At 37.5% G+C, this 16,958-nt stretch overlaps 3 protein-coding genes across 3 annotated transcripts in view; 2 read left to right on the top strand and 1 right to left on the bottom strand.

Moving 5' to 3' along the window:
* Positions 1-4,187, top strand: part of LOC105039933 (DNA replication licensing factor MCM7) — a 106,654-nt gene extending 102,467 nt beyond the window's left edge. Inside the window, exons 9-15 of the mRNA XM_010916261.4 lie at positions 542-719; positions 1,128-1,319; positions 1,817-1,989; positions 2,084-2,287; positions 2,395-2,560; positions 2,720-2,941; positions 3,915-4,187. Coding sequence (XP_010914563.2) covers positions 542-719; positions 1,128-1,319; positions 1,817-1,989; positions 2,084-2,287; positions 2,395-2,560; positions 2,720-2,941; positions 3,915-4,019 — 1,240 coding nt within the window. The 3' untranslated portion in view covers positions 4,020-4,187. The remainder of the gene's footprint in view (positions 1-541; positions 720-1,127; positions 1,320-1,816; positions 1,990-2,083; positions 2,288-2,394; positions 2,561-2,719; positions 2,942-3,914) is intronic.
* A 772-nt stretch (positions 4,188-4,959) lies between these two features.
* On the bottom strand, positions 4,960-10,418 carry LOC105039932 (uncharacterized). Its single transcript, XM_010916260.3, has 4 exons — positions 10,312-10,418; positions 9,418-9,598; positions 6,366-6,481; positions 4,960-5,712 (listed from the first exon to the last, which is right to left on the bottom strand). Exons 2-4 carry the CDS (start codon positions 9,520-9,522, stop codon positions 5,349-5,351), a joined length of 585 nt encoding a protein of 194 aa, XP_010914562.1. The 5' UTR covers positions 9,523-9,598; positions 10,312-10,418; the 3' UTR covers positions 4,960-5,348.
* Positions 10,419-15,034: 4,616 nt separating this feature from the next.
* Positions 15,035-16,176, top strand: LOC140854865 (uncharacterized). Its single transcript, XM_073250909.1, has 3 exons — positions 15,035-15,108; positions 15,218-15,619; positions 15,805-16,176. The coding sequence occupies exons 1-3, from the start codon at positions 15,064-15,066 to the stop codon at positions 16,174-16,176; spliced, it is 819 nt and encodes a 272-aa protein (XP_073107010.1). The 5' UTR covers positions 15,035-15,063.
* Positions 16,177-16,958: the final 782 nt, after the last annotated feature.

Here is a 16,958-nt window from a genome sequence, read left to right as displayed (position 1 = left end):
GCATTACTTTGATCCTGCTTGTCCAAATCTGATTAGCTTGTCTAGATACCAGTGGCCTTTCATTAGGTCTTATCCTTCTAGATTTAACTCATCCAACTCTCTTTATATGCAAGTGTAAATTGTTCTCAAGTATTATTTTCCTAGGATGCAAGTCCTTTACTTCTAATCCAGGAAATATCTGTGATTGCACCGTCCATGATGTTATGAAATTTATCATGTACTATATATGGAATTATAGACATTAGGGTACAATAAGCATTATAATAAAGAAAGCCAATGTACCATCTTTAGTTTGGATGGAAACATCCTTCAGGCTGAACACATTCAGCAAGGAAACCAAATTTGGAGTTAAACCTGCTTGATGGATGCAAACTTTTTTTTAAATTGTCATTCTTCTCCATGCAAATTTGTTGTGAAGATGTCAAATATCATGTGAAGACCTGAAAATTCCTCCACTAGGAGTTAATAAAGCTTAATCTGCTAGTCATTAAGGACTCAATTAATTCACCATTTTCATATAAAGCTACAATCTTTGGTGCAGATATGAACTTAAAGATGATGAGCAGGAGAAAATTGAGCGTCTCGCTGAGGATGGTGATATATATAATAAGTTGGCAAGGTCATTAGCACCTGAAATATTTGGCCATGAAGACGTTAAAAAGGCTCTTCTACTACTGCTTGTTGGGGCACCTCATCGAAAGCTCTCAGATGGTATGAAGGTAAGTATTAAGTGACATTGCTATCTTATTAGTGTTATTATGATGGAATCATCCAGACATGACTATGCTGATGTGACAGGATTTTTTATTTTATTATGAGATATGATATTTAATTGCAGAATGCTTGTATCTGATCTCACTCTTCAGGTGTGAAACTTGAAGAAACACAAGCATTTGCAATGAAAAAAATGGCAACATATATTTTTCTTCTTTTCTTTTACAATGAAAGGAACGGGCTTTTCTTTTTGCAAGCCCATTTCCAGCGCCAGAGAAATTTCTGAGATGTGATTTGCTGGGATAAAACAAATATAACTTTTTATATTTTAGAAAATATTCTCACTGTCAGCAGCTAACTGGCTTCAGATGAATATTAACCAGCCTTGCATGAAAATCAATTTTGATGTGCAGATCAGAGGGGACCTGCACATTTGTTTAATGGGAGATCCTGGGGTTGCAAAAAGTCAGCTACTCAAACACATTATTAATGTTGCACCAAGGGGAGTGTATACTACAGGCCGAGGAAGCAGTGGAGTTGGTCTAACTGCAGCTGTCCAGAAAGATCCTGTCACAAATGAGATGGTTCTTGAAGGAGGAGCACTGGTGAGAGTGATCTTCTTTTCTTCTTTTTTTTTTTGTTTATTTTTTTTCTATTTATTATTACTTTTGTTTAACCACATGTAGTATGCACATATATAAATATGAAAATTTATATGATAATGGACTCCCATCATCTGCTCAACCCTTCAACTGTATGATGATGATGATGCCAGTTGATATTTGCAGGTACAAGTTGAGTCTAAACATAAGTATCTGTGCTTATAGTTCATATCTTCATGGTATTTCCAACATGTCTGCAACTTTCACATTCTTTGGCATGAGCATGCATGGCTTGCTCCTGCAAGCATATGCTGGCAATTGACTTTCCTTGCTTGCTTCCTGGGAAATACATGGAGTGAATCTAAATCACCCAAAATAAAAGATTTTTTTTACTTTTCATAATTCCTTAAATTTTCCATTTTGTTCCATACTCTGCATTTTATTTTACAAAACTTTTACAAATGAGTATGGAGTATTTGTTTCAAATATTAAATTTGCAGGTACTGGCAGATATGGGAATATGTGCGATTGACGAGTTTGACAAAATGGAAGAATCAGATAGAACTGCAATCCATGAAGTGATGGAGCAGCAAACTGTAAGCATAGCAAAAGCTGGCATCACTACCTCTCTTAATGCAAGAACAGCTGTTCTTGCTGCTGCCAATCCTGCCTGGTACAAATTGAATCTGCATTTTTCATTTTATCTTGGTTTTTTGTGCCGAAGGCCTATTTATTTTTAACAGCCTAACATCTCTATTTATTTTTAGGGGAAGATATGATCTTCGGAGGACTCCAGCTGAAAATATTAATCTTCCACCAGCTCTTTTATCACGTTTTGACTTCCTGTGGCTTATTCTGGATAGAGCGGACATGGATAGTGACCTTGAAATGGCAAGACATGTGGTCCATGTCCATCAAAATCTTGAATCTCCTTCACTTGGATTCACACCACTTGAACCATCTGTTCTCAGGTAATTCTTCATAATATTTGTATTATCTGCTAACAAGCCTTGTCATACTTTTTGTTATTGATTCAGAAAAATCCTTGGACGATAAAACTTTCTATTCTCTTACACAGAGCATATATCTCAGCTGCACGAAGGATAGTTCCTTCTGTCCCAAGGAAACTTGAGGAGTATATTGCTACTGCATATGCTAGCATCCGCCAAGATGAAGCTAAATCAAATGCACCACACTCTTATACAACTGTCAGAACGCTTCTTAGCATTCTGCGGATATCCATTGTGAGCCCTATCTTTAATTCTGAGTGCTTTTTCTTTTTCCTGAGTAAACAGTGGTTCTTAGCATTTATGCATAGGTTGGGTTGACAACACTGGAGCTTGAATACCCAATGCAGTTTTTCATTGTGTCCATGATCAGGAAATCATAATCTCTAATTGCAGGCCTTAGCAAGGCTTCGATTCTCAGAAACGGTAGCTCAGAGTGATGTGGATGAGGCACTGCGTTTGATGCAGATGTCAAAGTTCTCATTATACTCAGATGATCGCCAGAGATCTGGTTTAGATGCCATCTCTGATATCTATTCAATATTACGAGATGAAGCTGCCAGGACAAACAGCATGGATGTAAGCTATGCTCATGCTCTCAACTGGATATCCAGAAAGGTTAGCTTTTATTGCTTAACCCTTTCTGATATTTATGATCTTATACCTTTTAAACAATTGATAAATTTTGTAAATTATAAGCTCTTGAAACCAGTTAAGCACTTTGTGTAATCTTACTTTAATAGCCAACCGGTCTATCGTCCAATTTGAATGACGGGCTGCATTGTTGCTTATATATTGTGCATTCCTATTTGCTGCATCTAGATTCCATATTTTTCCCCTTTTTCTGCGCTTTATTTGTGGATGTTATTGCACTTTTCTCCAATAGAAGTGCCATGATAAGGCATGTAAGAAGAGACCCACAAATCTAGCATTATTGGAAATTGACGATGAAAACTGTTTTTTTCCATGATTAGAAATATTTTTTTTGGAAATTGACTTAAAATGAGTGCTTATGAGAAATTGTTCTACATTACTTGATCTAGAAATGGTGACGTGTGTGTCTTTATTTGTTGTCAACAAGTGGGAATTTCTCGAGAAAAACATCACATGGCGTACTAGTTAAGAGGCATAATTTTCTAAGTTCTTATTTTTAGTGGAGACGGATATCTGATCATGGTGATTTTTTTGACCTTGATATTCTTGTAACCATGCCTGTCTTTGTGCCTGCAGACTAGAACCTCGCATTGCCAATGTTTTTATTACATCTCTGAGCCTATTTTACCCTTGCAGTTCCATTTCTCTCCTCTGGTTTACCGTTGCATTCATGATATTACATGTTATTGCTATTACCACCGTGCATAGAGCTGTTTACAACCACCATTAATCCTTCTAGGTAGTTTTTACACTGTCAGAACATAAATAATGTATGTGTGAGCTCTGTTCAATTGATAGTTGCATGGAGACAAGAAACTAACAAGTGTATGTGCTTTTTATCATCTTACACTATTTATGGAAATATGTGCTTTTCATGATATTTGTCTTCTCGTTTCTGCTTGTTGATGAGATTGTCCTTTTGACATTGTTTGGGTAGGGTTATAGCGAAGCTCAGCTAAAGGAGTGCTTAGAAGAATATGCTGCCTTGAACGTGTGGCAGATCCACCCCAACACCTTTGACATCCATTTTATCGATGCCTGATTTTCAGCGCATCATGCACAACATGACATGATGCCACATATATCTCAAGACTCATTATGGAAGTCCAGAAGTTTTTGTCCAGGGAATGGATTTCCAATCTGCTGGCCCTTAACAGTCAGTCTGGAGAGCTCAGCTATCATGGAAGATGAACTTGTCAAAACAAATTTCTTTGGTTGCTGTACGGATCCATTTCAGCTGATGCTGGAACCATTCAATGTGCTATTAACCTTTCAGCTAGGCAGCATTAGTGTATTTTAAGTGACTGGTGATTTTATGATGTTCGATCTGGTGCTGATATGTTGAGGATGGTATATTATTTGTCAAACTTGGTTGTGGTTATGTTGTGAGAGAGTAACGTTGTCAAGATAAAATGTTTTTACCAATATAAACCGAATGTCTGTTAGATACAATGCGTATATTTATCATTTCCACCAGGTGATTGAGTTCAAGTCTAAGCTTCAAGATTTATACCAGGTGAACCCATCAGTTCCCATAGGGTGGGTCTTAGATTGATCCGACCTACGGAAGTCTCATGTGGGTCTGGTTCGGATTTGTATGGTTAAGGGGTGCAGAGAGGAATACCGTACCTATTGAATTCCCAGTACCTATGTATTCTTACTTTTCCAGCTGTGCAGTCCCAAAATTTGCTCTATTGGTTCATATCAAGATTTCGGGATCTAGCATCAACCGTAAGATGGTAATAATTTACGGCCCCTTATTGAGATTTTGGGGGTTGGCCTTTTCAACAATAGTTAAGCTAAAACTTGTTAAGCTTCAGATAATTATTCAGGAAACAAAAGGATGCTTGCTTTGTAATAGCGTCGTCTTTGATTGTTAGAGTAACAGAAAAAGGTTTAAGTTGCCAGATCTTCTGCAAAAGAGGCAGCATGTGTGTTATAAATGAAAGTGAATTATATATAGAATCAAGAACATTTCTGGGTTTCAAATAGAATCATCTGGAAGACAAATGTCATAAAATAGCAGCTTGCCAAACACTTACATTGATAATGTCCATGGAATGTAACTAAACACCTGCGAGAGGGTGGTTAATAATTTTCCAGAGGGAGATGAAACTACCTCCAAGCCCTCCCAAAACACATGGATGCAGGCAAATGCAAAGCGCAAAAGCACAATCATGAAGACTCATCCTCATGATGATACACTTCACAAGACTTGACCCGTGCCGAATATTTGCTGCGCCTTGCAATTGCAACAGATTCCACCAGAACATACATGTCAAGCTTCCTCAAGTCAATACCGGGTCATAATTTCTACTAAAAGGTCCTAAATTCAGCTTGTCTGCAAATAACAGGCTGAATTGCAATTTGATCATGTCTTTGGGTTGGCAGATGGTAACACGCCATCATCTGATACAACCGGAGGCTGGTCGACACTACCATTTGCATCTACTTCTGTTCCTTGAGCGCTCATCTCACTGAAGGTCCTCTTCCTTGATGATGATTCAGAATTCTCCGTCTCCATGGTCTTCTCCCCTTCCCCCTTGTCTTTCATTTCTTTCTCCTTCTCCAGCTGGACATCACTGGTGGAAGGTGGAGGTGGCACTGGCGCCAGCTCATGGCCACTCAGCCTGCAGTAAACTCTCTCAACAGTTTCACTGATCTCTTTCCCCAAACCACTGTTGTCAAGAATAAGCTCCCAAACTGCTTTCGAAGCCTTTTCGAGCACCGGAGTTCTGCAAATTTGCTAATAAATAAGTTTACCATTGTAAAGCAATAAAAGGTGGTTAATAAAATGACATTTACAGTCAAAACTCATCCTTTTTCTCTTTCCTTTTTTTGAGGAGGAGGAGGAGGAGGGGGAGGGGGGGATAAAAGGGAGGGAAAACCCACTTGTTCCTTTTTTTTCCCTTCCCCCTTTTGAGGGAAAAGGGAGGAAATCACACCCTCAATATCTTAGGGAATTGATATATAATCTTGTGGACCCTAAAAAGGTTTTTTTAAATTGTGTTCTTTCCTCATGGGAAACATAACAAAATGAAACTACCAGTCTTCGTAAAATCAAGACATTGATTTCATTCACGGTATGTAGAAAACATCATGATTAAATCGGTCACATGAAGGCAAGCCCAGCAGAGAATGCTACCAAGTTATATTTCCCATTAAAGAACTAAAGTACGAGATGATTTTCTTAAATAAAATGGATTTAATGAGCTAACAATCAGAAGCAGCATATTGTAATCCCCTTTCTTGAAAGAAGATTTAGAAGCATAGATCTTAAGCAGATACTTCACATCAATACTGGGGAAAAAAAAAAACAGATAAATGCGCTTCCTTATTATCTTTTATGTGACATTACTAGTGTGCACTTGTAAGAACAACTACTCACTCAAGTTCGCGCCGAAGTGCATCAAATAACTCTCGCTTGGTCTGTTTCTCTGCACCAGGAGTGTTTAGAACCTTACTTTGCTCCACCATCGTAATTGTATTGTTCTTCAGCTCTTCCTACAACCAAAAGCCAGCCTGCAATTAAGGAACTTACACAGATGGCTGTCCTAAACCTAATGATTTTTTTAGATAATTTAATTCTTTTTTGAGCAATCAACAGAAAAGCAATTTAGCTTCTTTTAAGCAAAAATATATTATTCTAATATTTTACTGTTTCAGAATAATCATTGACCAAACAACACTCTCTGATTCAGGTCAGCAAGCTGATTTTTGGTACTACTATGAGAAGGCCTGTTAGCAGTTTTAGAAGTGCTTATGCACAAGCAAGGAGAGAATATGGAGTAGGCTAGAGTTTGTGGGGGGTGCTTTGCCAGCTGCCACTAATGACAGGGTCAGGGCAGTAAGTGTGCTTGAAGTCTTCAAAAGTGGAACCTTACAAGTAACCCCTTATTAATCAAAAGCCACATTTTTTCGAGGTGTCCTCTATAATTCACTCATACCCACATGACTGCTTTCAGGGGCACGAAAGGTTAAATACTTATCCCTGCCCTTGTCATGCAAAAGAATAAATAATAAGATAAAAAATTAGTACCAATGCAACGGTGGAGAGATTTTCTCCTGCTCAACTACATCAAGGACCATAAGGTTTCAGAAGTCATTTTCATTAGACTAAAACTGACAGAAACTATTTTGCCTGTAGGCAGTCAAGTTTGGACATTTTTGACCAAATCATTGAGCCAATATTAACTGAATGGTGGTCTTTGGGATGCAATAAACTGAACATGTATTTAAACATCTTGTTCTAGTTTTAAACTTTTATTTCAAAATGTTCACATCAAATCGAAACATTTGAAGCAAAACTTTCAGTAATGATACATATTCCAAGTATACCACCGTAGTTTTAGGAGCTGTTAGGAGATCTGACCAAATCATGGCAACATACAGAGGACATTACCCATTATGTAATGTGGATCTACATAACAAAGTGCATGAATTAGTAAATAATTCATCTTTTGTTAAGTTCTACCTTGAATACTCATGACTATATTCAAAGTTCATTTATGGAATTATAAGCAGGATACAAATGTACATATATCACAAAATCGTGCCCAACAAAAACAAAAACAATCATATAAATTGCTGGCTTGCAGCATATGCCCCTCAAAGCTGAGGGATTTCCTCCTTGCAACCAACATTAGTGCGAGTATAAGACTAGAGATGAAAAATCAACCCTTATGGAAAATTTAACAAATTTTGAAATTAAAGAATTAGGTCCACTAATAAAATTTTCTAATGTCTAATTGTGGAAACATCTAGGCAGCTTAGTAATCTCCACAATCAGCAAGAAGCTACAGGATATAAGGCACATCATTCTTACCCATAAACTTAGCCTTTCATATATGCTGACTTTGACCTTCTACTTTGACCTATGATCCTTAAACTTTGCAATTAGTAGCATTTGACCTTCAACTTAACCTTAGTTATTAGCTTGTATCCTTATCCATCAGCCTATGTTTGCTATCCACAACCTCTGCCATCCCAACAACCCTCAGACTTAACTACAACCGACCTATCCTGTATAAGCAAAAACCTAGAGTAACAACTTAATCATCATATGGACATATAGAGGATCCGCTAAAACCTTAATACCAGCCTCAACATTAACCCACAAGCTTTACATACCATATCTCACTTAATGGGTCTTATTACACCGAATTTATACCTTATTTTAACCACATTGACATGACTCTAACCTTCGGGCCAATCGTCCAAGGCCCGGACTTATAACCGTAGGTCGCTCCAATCCAAAAAGGCCAACCCTGACCAGCTATGGCCTACTAGCCTAAGAATAAATGCCAATTTCACTTTAAAACACCCATAACAAATACAGACAGAAACCCCTTCCCTTAAAATCTCTTGCTCTCTATCATGTTCCACCAGTTCTTACTTCTCTACTCTAAGGTTCCAGAAAAAAGCACTAAGATAAACAAAAAGAATCTTCATAGAAAACATATCTCAAAACAACAAACGTGGTAGAGCATCCCTTGTTCATTTTGCAGCTCCGTGTATCTTATGATAAATAGCCAACTTAAGCCACCTCGATCTGTTGAACAAACCATCTAATCCTTGTGTCTGACTTTCTCAAAGCCTCCACTAACAGCCCCATCTCCTATCTACCAGATAGGACATTGCACTTCTCCACCGAACATGGAACCAAAAATGACGCTTGCATCCAATCATTTGAAGTTTTGAACCAAAAGTTCACCAAAAATATTGAGTGAGTCGTGTATCACGATAATTTACCTCCAACATGTAGGAGGTTGCCCCAAGATATTTCCAATTACAGCATTTTCAAACCCCGCAGCAGGTATTCAGATATTAAGTTAGATACTCAGTTAACCAGGATAAAAGATTGGCATATTCAATTAACCTCTCTCACTCTCTGTGTATGTGCATATGTGTGGCTTGGCTCAATTAATTTCCTCATTCTCTAACAAAACCTGATGCTCAGGAATTCCAAAGGTCAGTTTGTGGCCTTTATGAAAATAATATTTGCAGACTATTATTATAGAACAGAGTGCCCATTTTCATAATATAAAACAAGATGAAAATCACCTGGGTTGCATTAAACCAACCTAGAGTCTTCTCATCTTACAAATAAAAGGAAAACAACAATTTCCAGAAAATGTTAAGTACAATAACCAAAACTTCAGCAACCACATTACAGATCATATTTATAAAACAGCATATCCAGAACAGGAGTATTGCAGTTGCACCATACACCAGCAGCAAGTCACCAAGACAATAGCTCATAATTCGAAGATAATGCTAACAAAAGCGAATGAATACGCTTATAAATTATTTGGCATAAGTTATATCTTCATTCTGAAAGCACATCTCCATTCACAGGAAAAGAACAAATGTATCAATTTTCTTTTTGCATGAAAATATCCAATTTAAACAACAAAGAAAAGTTGGGTTGATATTCTTACATTGGCCTTTAGCTGATTTATAATCTTTAGTCTAATAGCATCAATAGTGCCATCATTCATTAGTGATTCAAGTACATCTTCAGGTGTTATCACACGGGAACCCATGAAACTTTAACAAAGTACCTGCAACTCCTTTACCTTGAAGAATTTAATAATGGCACTAACGAACCTAGTGGAGCACCTACACGAGTAATTTTCTTCACATCAGCGTAGTAAGAGTGGTGCTTTGCATATAACAAATAACACACTAGGAAGAAGAAGGGAAAGAAAAGCTTCTTTAGGCAAATAGAACACCATATTGAATAAGTCCTACCTCAAAAGCTTTCTAAATCATAATCACAAATTGGAGCTTGGGATAAATTCCCAAAGGGAAAGCTTGTACTTGAGAAAAAATTCAGGAAAAAGTTGAGAAAGTGTTGAAGCCAATTAGAGATTTGATAACATCTGGCTAGATAAGCCCACTTCAACATAAATCAGGGTAAGTTACAAACTTCATAAAATATCCATAAAACTACAGACAATATATCAGATGTTCCAGGACATTCTCAAAATGATGAAAAATTTAGGAAAAATTCCAAAACAATTCACTAAACATTCTCAACAATCACGCGAGATTGAGGAGATGTTCCAGGTTACTAACAAAAATCATAAATAGATCAGAAGTAGTGATCAGGAAATAGGTTAGGGTTCCAAAAACAGAAGTTTTGGTGGGAAAAGCGGGAAGGAACCCTAATATTTCGATTTCACAGAATAAAAACGACGGAAAGATCGGACTTTTTTGAGAGGTTACAGCAAGAACGAATCTTTCATCTGAAAACCGCATGCGTATGCGAATTTTTCTTTTTTAAAAAAAAAAAACCGACAAGGATAAGGGAAAGGAGGGAAGAAGGTTACCCGGAGAAAGACTGGCGCCGTTCTCAAGCGCGGAGTGAGAGGATGGGGGCGGGATGCACCAGGTAATAGGCTAATAATATAATGACGAAGGTCCGACCGAGATCCAACGTCGAACCAAGCGGTCCTCACCCGAAAAGGCTTAACCGGTCCAAGTTAATGGGTCCGAAAACCGGGATAACACGGCGTTAGCAATGATGTGTTGGTCGGATCAAAAGGTTCACGTTGGGTCCAGAGGAAAACAGACAATTCAAATTATTCTATACAATATTTTATAAATATAACTTAATTTATATATGATAAAGATAACTTATTTATAAAAGATTAAATTGGTCCATGATATGTTACTTTCAAAGTTCAAGTTGTTTTGGTATCAACCTTACCAAATTACTTAGGAAGTCAAATAGAGTCAAGAATGCCAGACCTTTAAATCTGGCCCCGGTCTATGTAATAAACAGTTTAGTTGTATTGATAAATTGATAATTTGGACCAAACAAAGGATAGCCCAAATCACATTAATTATGCATTGGGTTCGTATTAGATTGGCAAGTTAGGATTTAAGTAGAAACCTGATCCAACATGCTAGTAAAATAGAGGGCTGATATTTGGGTTGGATGATGCACGTTGGTAGAGGCATGGATGGCCATAAGCTCATCTGGTTAAACAATTAAATTTGGTGGTGTAAAATTAGTGCAATGATTAGAGGTGCAGTAGGGTCGAGCCGAGATGACCCCAAGCCATTCCTGTTCCTTGATTGGGTTGTAATATTAGATCCAGACTTAATCCAATAAAACATCAGATCGGATCGAATTGGGTCGACGGCCAAAATTTTTGATCCAACGAGTCATTCAGATCGGATCGAATCTATATATAAACCAATTTCAATCCAAAAAATTTGAATCTGGACTAAATATGAATCAAAAATAGCCAACTACTTAATTACCACAGCCAGCTACTATTAATCATATAAAATAAATAATAAATAATATTACTCTCAAAATAAATTAAGATATAAAAATAAATTTTAAACCTATCTTTGTGTAAAAGATATTTTTCATATAAGTCTTAAATTATAATTTAGAAGTTCAAACAAATTTCAATACTAATAGTATCGGATTCGGATCAGATCAAGTTATAAAGTAGAAGATCCAAAATTCATCCAACAATCAAATGGATCGAGTCAGATGAGGTCAAGTCTAAATTCAGTAAACATAGATCCAATCCAAACAATAGAATAGATCCAATTTTATAACTCAACGCAATCCCATGGATCCTCTAAAATGGGTCAAATTGGATCTAAATTGGTCGGATCGAATTGGATCAAGTCATTTATCAATCCCAATCCATTTGCAACCTTAGCAACATTGTCATAAATTCCATGTTAAGCAATAATCAAGCTTTAGGCGAGGATTCCAAATTTCTATAATCATAAAGAATAAATCTACCAATTTTTTTAAAGAAAAATTAATTAAAAAGAAGAACTCAAGTCTTTGTGCCAGCCAAACAAGATAACTTCTAGATTGATAAATAGTACCATCGGGCTTTCTACTATTTATCATTTTTGATTGTGGCTATAAATTATGATTTTCATAATAATCATAATTTTTTAATTTCAACTTAGTTTAATCCAGACATATCTCGACAAATAATGATCATTACAATCATTACAACTCATATGCTAATAACATTTTCGGAAGGGATTTCTTAAGCTGGCATATAACTTAATGAAACATATCAAAAGTAAACCACCAGCAGAGACAAATAGGATCAAGTGTGCTATAGTATAAAAGAGAAGGCATCATTAGTCCCATATTGATTGTGAATCAAATGATATTCTAACTTATATAGAAAGGGATCATCCTTCTCATGTGGCCGATACTTTTTAAAGGGTAAAACTATGAGACTCGTAGTCCAGAATGGATAATACCTCACATGCCGAGCTATAAACCTTTGGCCACAAGAGTGACATACCAGGTAGAGGACCATCCTTGTAATTATGAGACTCCTCCCACCCATACACAAGCTCCTCTTTGATTGGAGGGCTATTTTGTGGTGTAGAAGGAAAGGCATCATTAGTTTCATATTAGTTGTGGGTCAAGAGCGACTCTGACTTATGTAAGAAGAGATTATTTTTCTCAGGTGAGATATTTTTTGAACGATAAATTTATGAGGCCTATGGGTTAAAGCAAATAATACTTAACATGTCAAGTCATGACCATTGGTTGCAGCAAAGTATAACATGAGCACCACACTAACTCATTTGGTCTACAGGAATTTGAGGGAAAATGCGATTCTTAGGAAGTAAAAAAATACTTTTTATTTGGTTGGAGTTTTCAAACGAGAGAAATTGGAAGAAAATCTTTCCATCAGAATATAATTTCTATATTTCATGGGAAAGAAAAATCTATCTGAAAGGTAAATTTTTAGAATTTTCATGAAATGAAATTAGAGGCCTCTTTTCTCAAAAATAAAATATTTATATTAATATATATTATATTAAAATATTAATATTAGATTTATATTAATATATATAAACTATTGAATTTTGCTATGATGCTTTTTTATAATATCTTATCTAAAGGACATTAATGGTATTACGCGTTAACTTTTTTATATATTTTATTATTTTTTAAAAAATAATAATTATTATTATTATTATTATTTCTTTCTTCTTTCTCTACCATTGATTTCATCTTGCCCAACCACCCCACCTTGCCAGCCTCCGATGCCACTTGTGGCTCCTCTGCGCTCCCCTCCCTAGGCCCCCACACCTCTTTTTTGCCACCACCCGACCCCTCGAGCCTCCTCCACTCCTCTATGCATGCCCCTTGTGGCCCGTGCCTCCTTTGCTCCTGATTCCGGCCCTCCTCCAACATTCACCACTACTTTGCACCCCCCTGACCCCCCATCCCCAGCGGCCACGGCTACTCTGCGCCACCTCCTATCGAAAGCTCACCCCCGGCAGTTGCAACTCCTCTGTGCCCACCTTTGACCCTGCGCACCCTCTTCCCCCATGGCTTCTCTGTGCCACCATAACCACCCTCCCCCCACCACCCTCCATGGCTTGCAGCTTCTCTATGCCGCCGCCGCCGCCCCCCTGGCGCTCGCAGCTCCTCCATGTTCACCCCCTTCTAATGGCCCATGAAGAAAGAGAAGATTTTTTGAAAAAAATAATTTGATTGTAGTATGAAATAATCTTAATATTAAAATATTTATCACACCAGTCATACACATGGATATTTCATCGAGTTGAAATCTGAGTGATCCATATTAAATCTGTCAGCCAGAAATAGATAAAAAATAAAAAAATCAAAATGCCCTTTGAAACACCATAGCAAAATTTAAAATTATTATGATCTAATATTATATTAATATTTAGATAAAATTTGAAAGTAAAAAGATATGATCTTATATCTATTAAAGATATAATAAATATTTTATACTTTTTTTAATGAAAATAAATGCTTAATTAAATATAAGCTACTTTATGATAAGTTATTTTTTCATAATCAACCAAACAAATCAAATTTATTTTCTCATATATCATTTTTTCAAGAATAAAATTTTCAACAATAATATCTAAGGGAATAAAATTTTTCCCATGAATTAAATGAATTTGGGTCCAAAACCTTTATCCTGCGTTCTTAGAATTTGGTACGAGAGAAGTTTTAACTTTTAGGTTTTTTTCCTTTAAGATAGGCATTATAGAAAATGTTGTAAAATCAGAAGCCCACCCTGTACACCTTTTTTGTGGTGCTTGCCTCATATGATTTTTATTTGCTAATTTTGATAATAGTAAAAATCCTTGAACAGATAAAAGGTAAAATCCACCACTTATACAAGAGAGAGCTTGGGAGTAAGGGTGCAATCAAGCTGGGTTAAGCCAGTAGTTAGAAGCTTAAACTCGATTCGATTTAAAATGTTCGGACTCAAATCGATCGATTCTTAATATCCAAGCTCAAGTCGACTGCATGAAAGAAGACAAAACTCGAGATCGATTCGATTCGACTCAAAAATCTTTGAGCCATATTCGTGCTCTAATTCGATCCTTAACCTACTAAGAGTATATATATTTATATATATAAATAAAAATAATATTATTAAAAATATATATAACTTAAATAAATTCGTGAGCTTTCAAACCGAGTATTCTGCTACTCAAGCTCAATTATAGTCTAGCTCCAGCATTTCACGAGTAACTCAACTTATTTGTACCTCTAATTGAGAGGAGGAGATTAGAGAGAATATCAAGGCTTTTGAGGGCATTTTAGAATTTTGAAAGATTTTTTCAAAGTATGCCAATGAAAACAATCGCATGAACTGATTATAGTGTGATGGTTATTTCAGAAAAGTGTTATAAGAAGTTTTAATATTTTCAATTCAAACATGAAGGGTGAGGGCTGCCTGTCCGGTCACGTACCGTAGTGATGGTGCTCTTCGATTCAGATACGAAGAATAATTTTGAATCTTATTCATGAAACATGATAATAATTATTTTTAAGTTCCATATTAAGGTATAACAGGGGCAGTTAAGGAAAAGTGTCGAGTTTTAATTGCTAGGGGTTGGGCATCCGCCTGCCCGAAGGAATTGTGTCTTTGCGGGAACTAAAGTCAAACCGTGTCCTTAAAGGACAACAAGTGTAAAGAGATTCCCGGGCTTGCTTATCGTGCCGGCCCTATAAATACCCCACCCAACACTCTTTCACGCCTACCTTGATCACGAACGTCCTCTTTCATCAGCCTGCAAGAAGCCTCATGGAGCCATCAAGCTCTACTTCAACTGATGATGGTTTAGACTCGGTAAGTAGCTTCTTAATTTTTTTTCTCTTGTTCCTCCTATATCTTGTTATCCGCCTCTGTCTTTCTTCTCCATGCCTAACCCCTCTCTCTCCTTGTCTTTTCTTTTCAGTTCTTCATGTCTTTGGCCATCGGACCTGATGGCAAGACACTTAAGACCGGCCTACTGCGCTCGAGCTGGGACGCGGCAAAGATCATGCAAGACGGCATCACACAGAACAGTCCGAAACTGTTTGCCAGGGGGTTTGAGTCGCACGTCAACCAAGTTCTCTACGGCATTGAACCCAAGAACGAAGGTTCATGCAAAGAAGAAAAAGAAGAAGAAAGGAAGAGTAAGTTCCTTCATCGGTTTGAAGCTAAAGAGAAGGGCTGCGGTGATGAAGACATTAAGGCTTTCTTCTGTCGTCAAGCTCAGAAGGAAAAAATATACAAAATAGACCTTGCAGACATCGCGACGATAGGTGAAGATGAAGACCCATCAGTCTCTGTCTTGACCGATGATAGTTTAGAGTCGGTATGTAGCTTCTTTTTCTCTTGCTCGTTGTTCCTCTCTTTTTTTTTTTTTTTCTTTTTTGATGGATTGTTCCTCTCAGGTCTCATAGCTTTGTTCCTCTTATCTTGATATCCGCCTCTCTCTCTCTCTCTCTCTTTCTTCTCCATGCTTAATCTCTCTCTCCCTCCTTATCTTTTCTTTTTCAGTTTTTCATGTCTTTGGCCATCGGACCTGGTGGCAAGACACTGGAGACCGGCCTACGAGGCTCAAGCTGGGACGCGGCAAAGATCATGCAAGAGAGCATCACACAGAGCAGTCCGAAGCTGTTTGATGCGCACGTCCACCAAGTCCCCTATGGGATAGAACCCAAGAACGAAGATTCACGCAAAGAAGAGAGGGAGAGTAAGTTCCTCCATCAGTTTGAAGCTAAAGAGAAGGGCCGCGGTGACGAAGACGTTGGCGAAAGAATTAAGGCTTTCCCCCGGCGTCAAGCTCAGAAGGAAGAAACATACAAAATAAACCTTGCAGACATCTCGAAGATTGGTGAAGATGAAGATTTGGTCCATAACCAAAAATGAACGAACTTCCATATTCATGTTTTTTTTTTTTCTTTTTTCTTTTTTTTTTTTGACGAAATTGATTTTGACGAAGTTGCATATAACCAGAGTCTGGATGTAGTCCATATGGGCGGATGAGCAATAAAATTATTTCTAGTTTTTCCTTCCCTCTGTGATTTTGTTTTTTATATACCAAGGTGTTTTAGGTCCAAAGAACGTTAAATTTGCTCCCGATGTAATCCTAGTTTTGAATATTGGCAAAGGGCTAGCAGTTGTGAGACTGACTTGTTCTGTAAATATTAGGCATAGTCATCAGATTAAAATCCCATGGGTTTTTTCTGCTAACAATCGATAAATTTCATTCTTAGGCTCAAACTGGACTCTGTTACTAATTGGGCAATCCATTATTGAGCCACATAGTGAGGTACACGAACATGGCATGAAGGTTGGGTTCTGTTGCGGCCAATCCCCTCGTCGCCTGATCGTCGGGAACAAGCGCCTGCAAAAAGAGAAGTCCACACTGACCGGAGGTAGCTCCGGCGGAGACTCTCCGACGGTCAAGTCAGAGAGGTGACTGGGCAACAGTGAAATGAAGACAGAGAGCTCAATCGAGAGAGAGAAAGAGAGGGAGGGAGCAAGCCTGTGATTTTCGAAGGGCCCTTTGCACTGTTGCCTTCCCGGATATATATAGTGGAGCGTGGTATGGCGCCGTCATTAATGGCGCGGACAATTGAGGAATTGTCAACTCACTGTAGACTGTCAGAGTCGCCGTGAAAGCGTCACATCGCCGTGGGCTGTCAAAT

This window comes from Elaeis guineensis, chromosome 1 (assembly GCF_000442705.2).
Source record: "Elaeis guineensis isolate ETL-2024a chromosome 1, EG11, whole genome shotgun sequence".
Taxonomy (NCBI): Eukaryota; Viridiplantae; Streptophyta; class Magnoliopsida; order Arecales; family Arecaceae; genus Elaeis; species Elaeis guineensis.
This window is presented reverse-complemented; position numbering and strand designations above follow the sequence as displayed.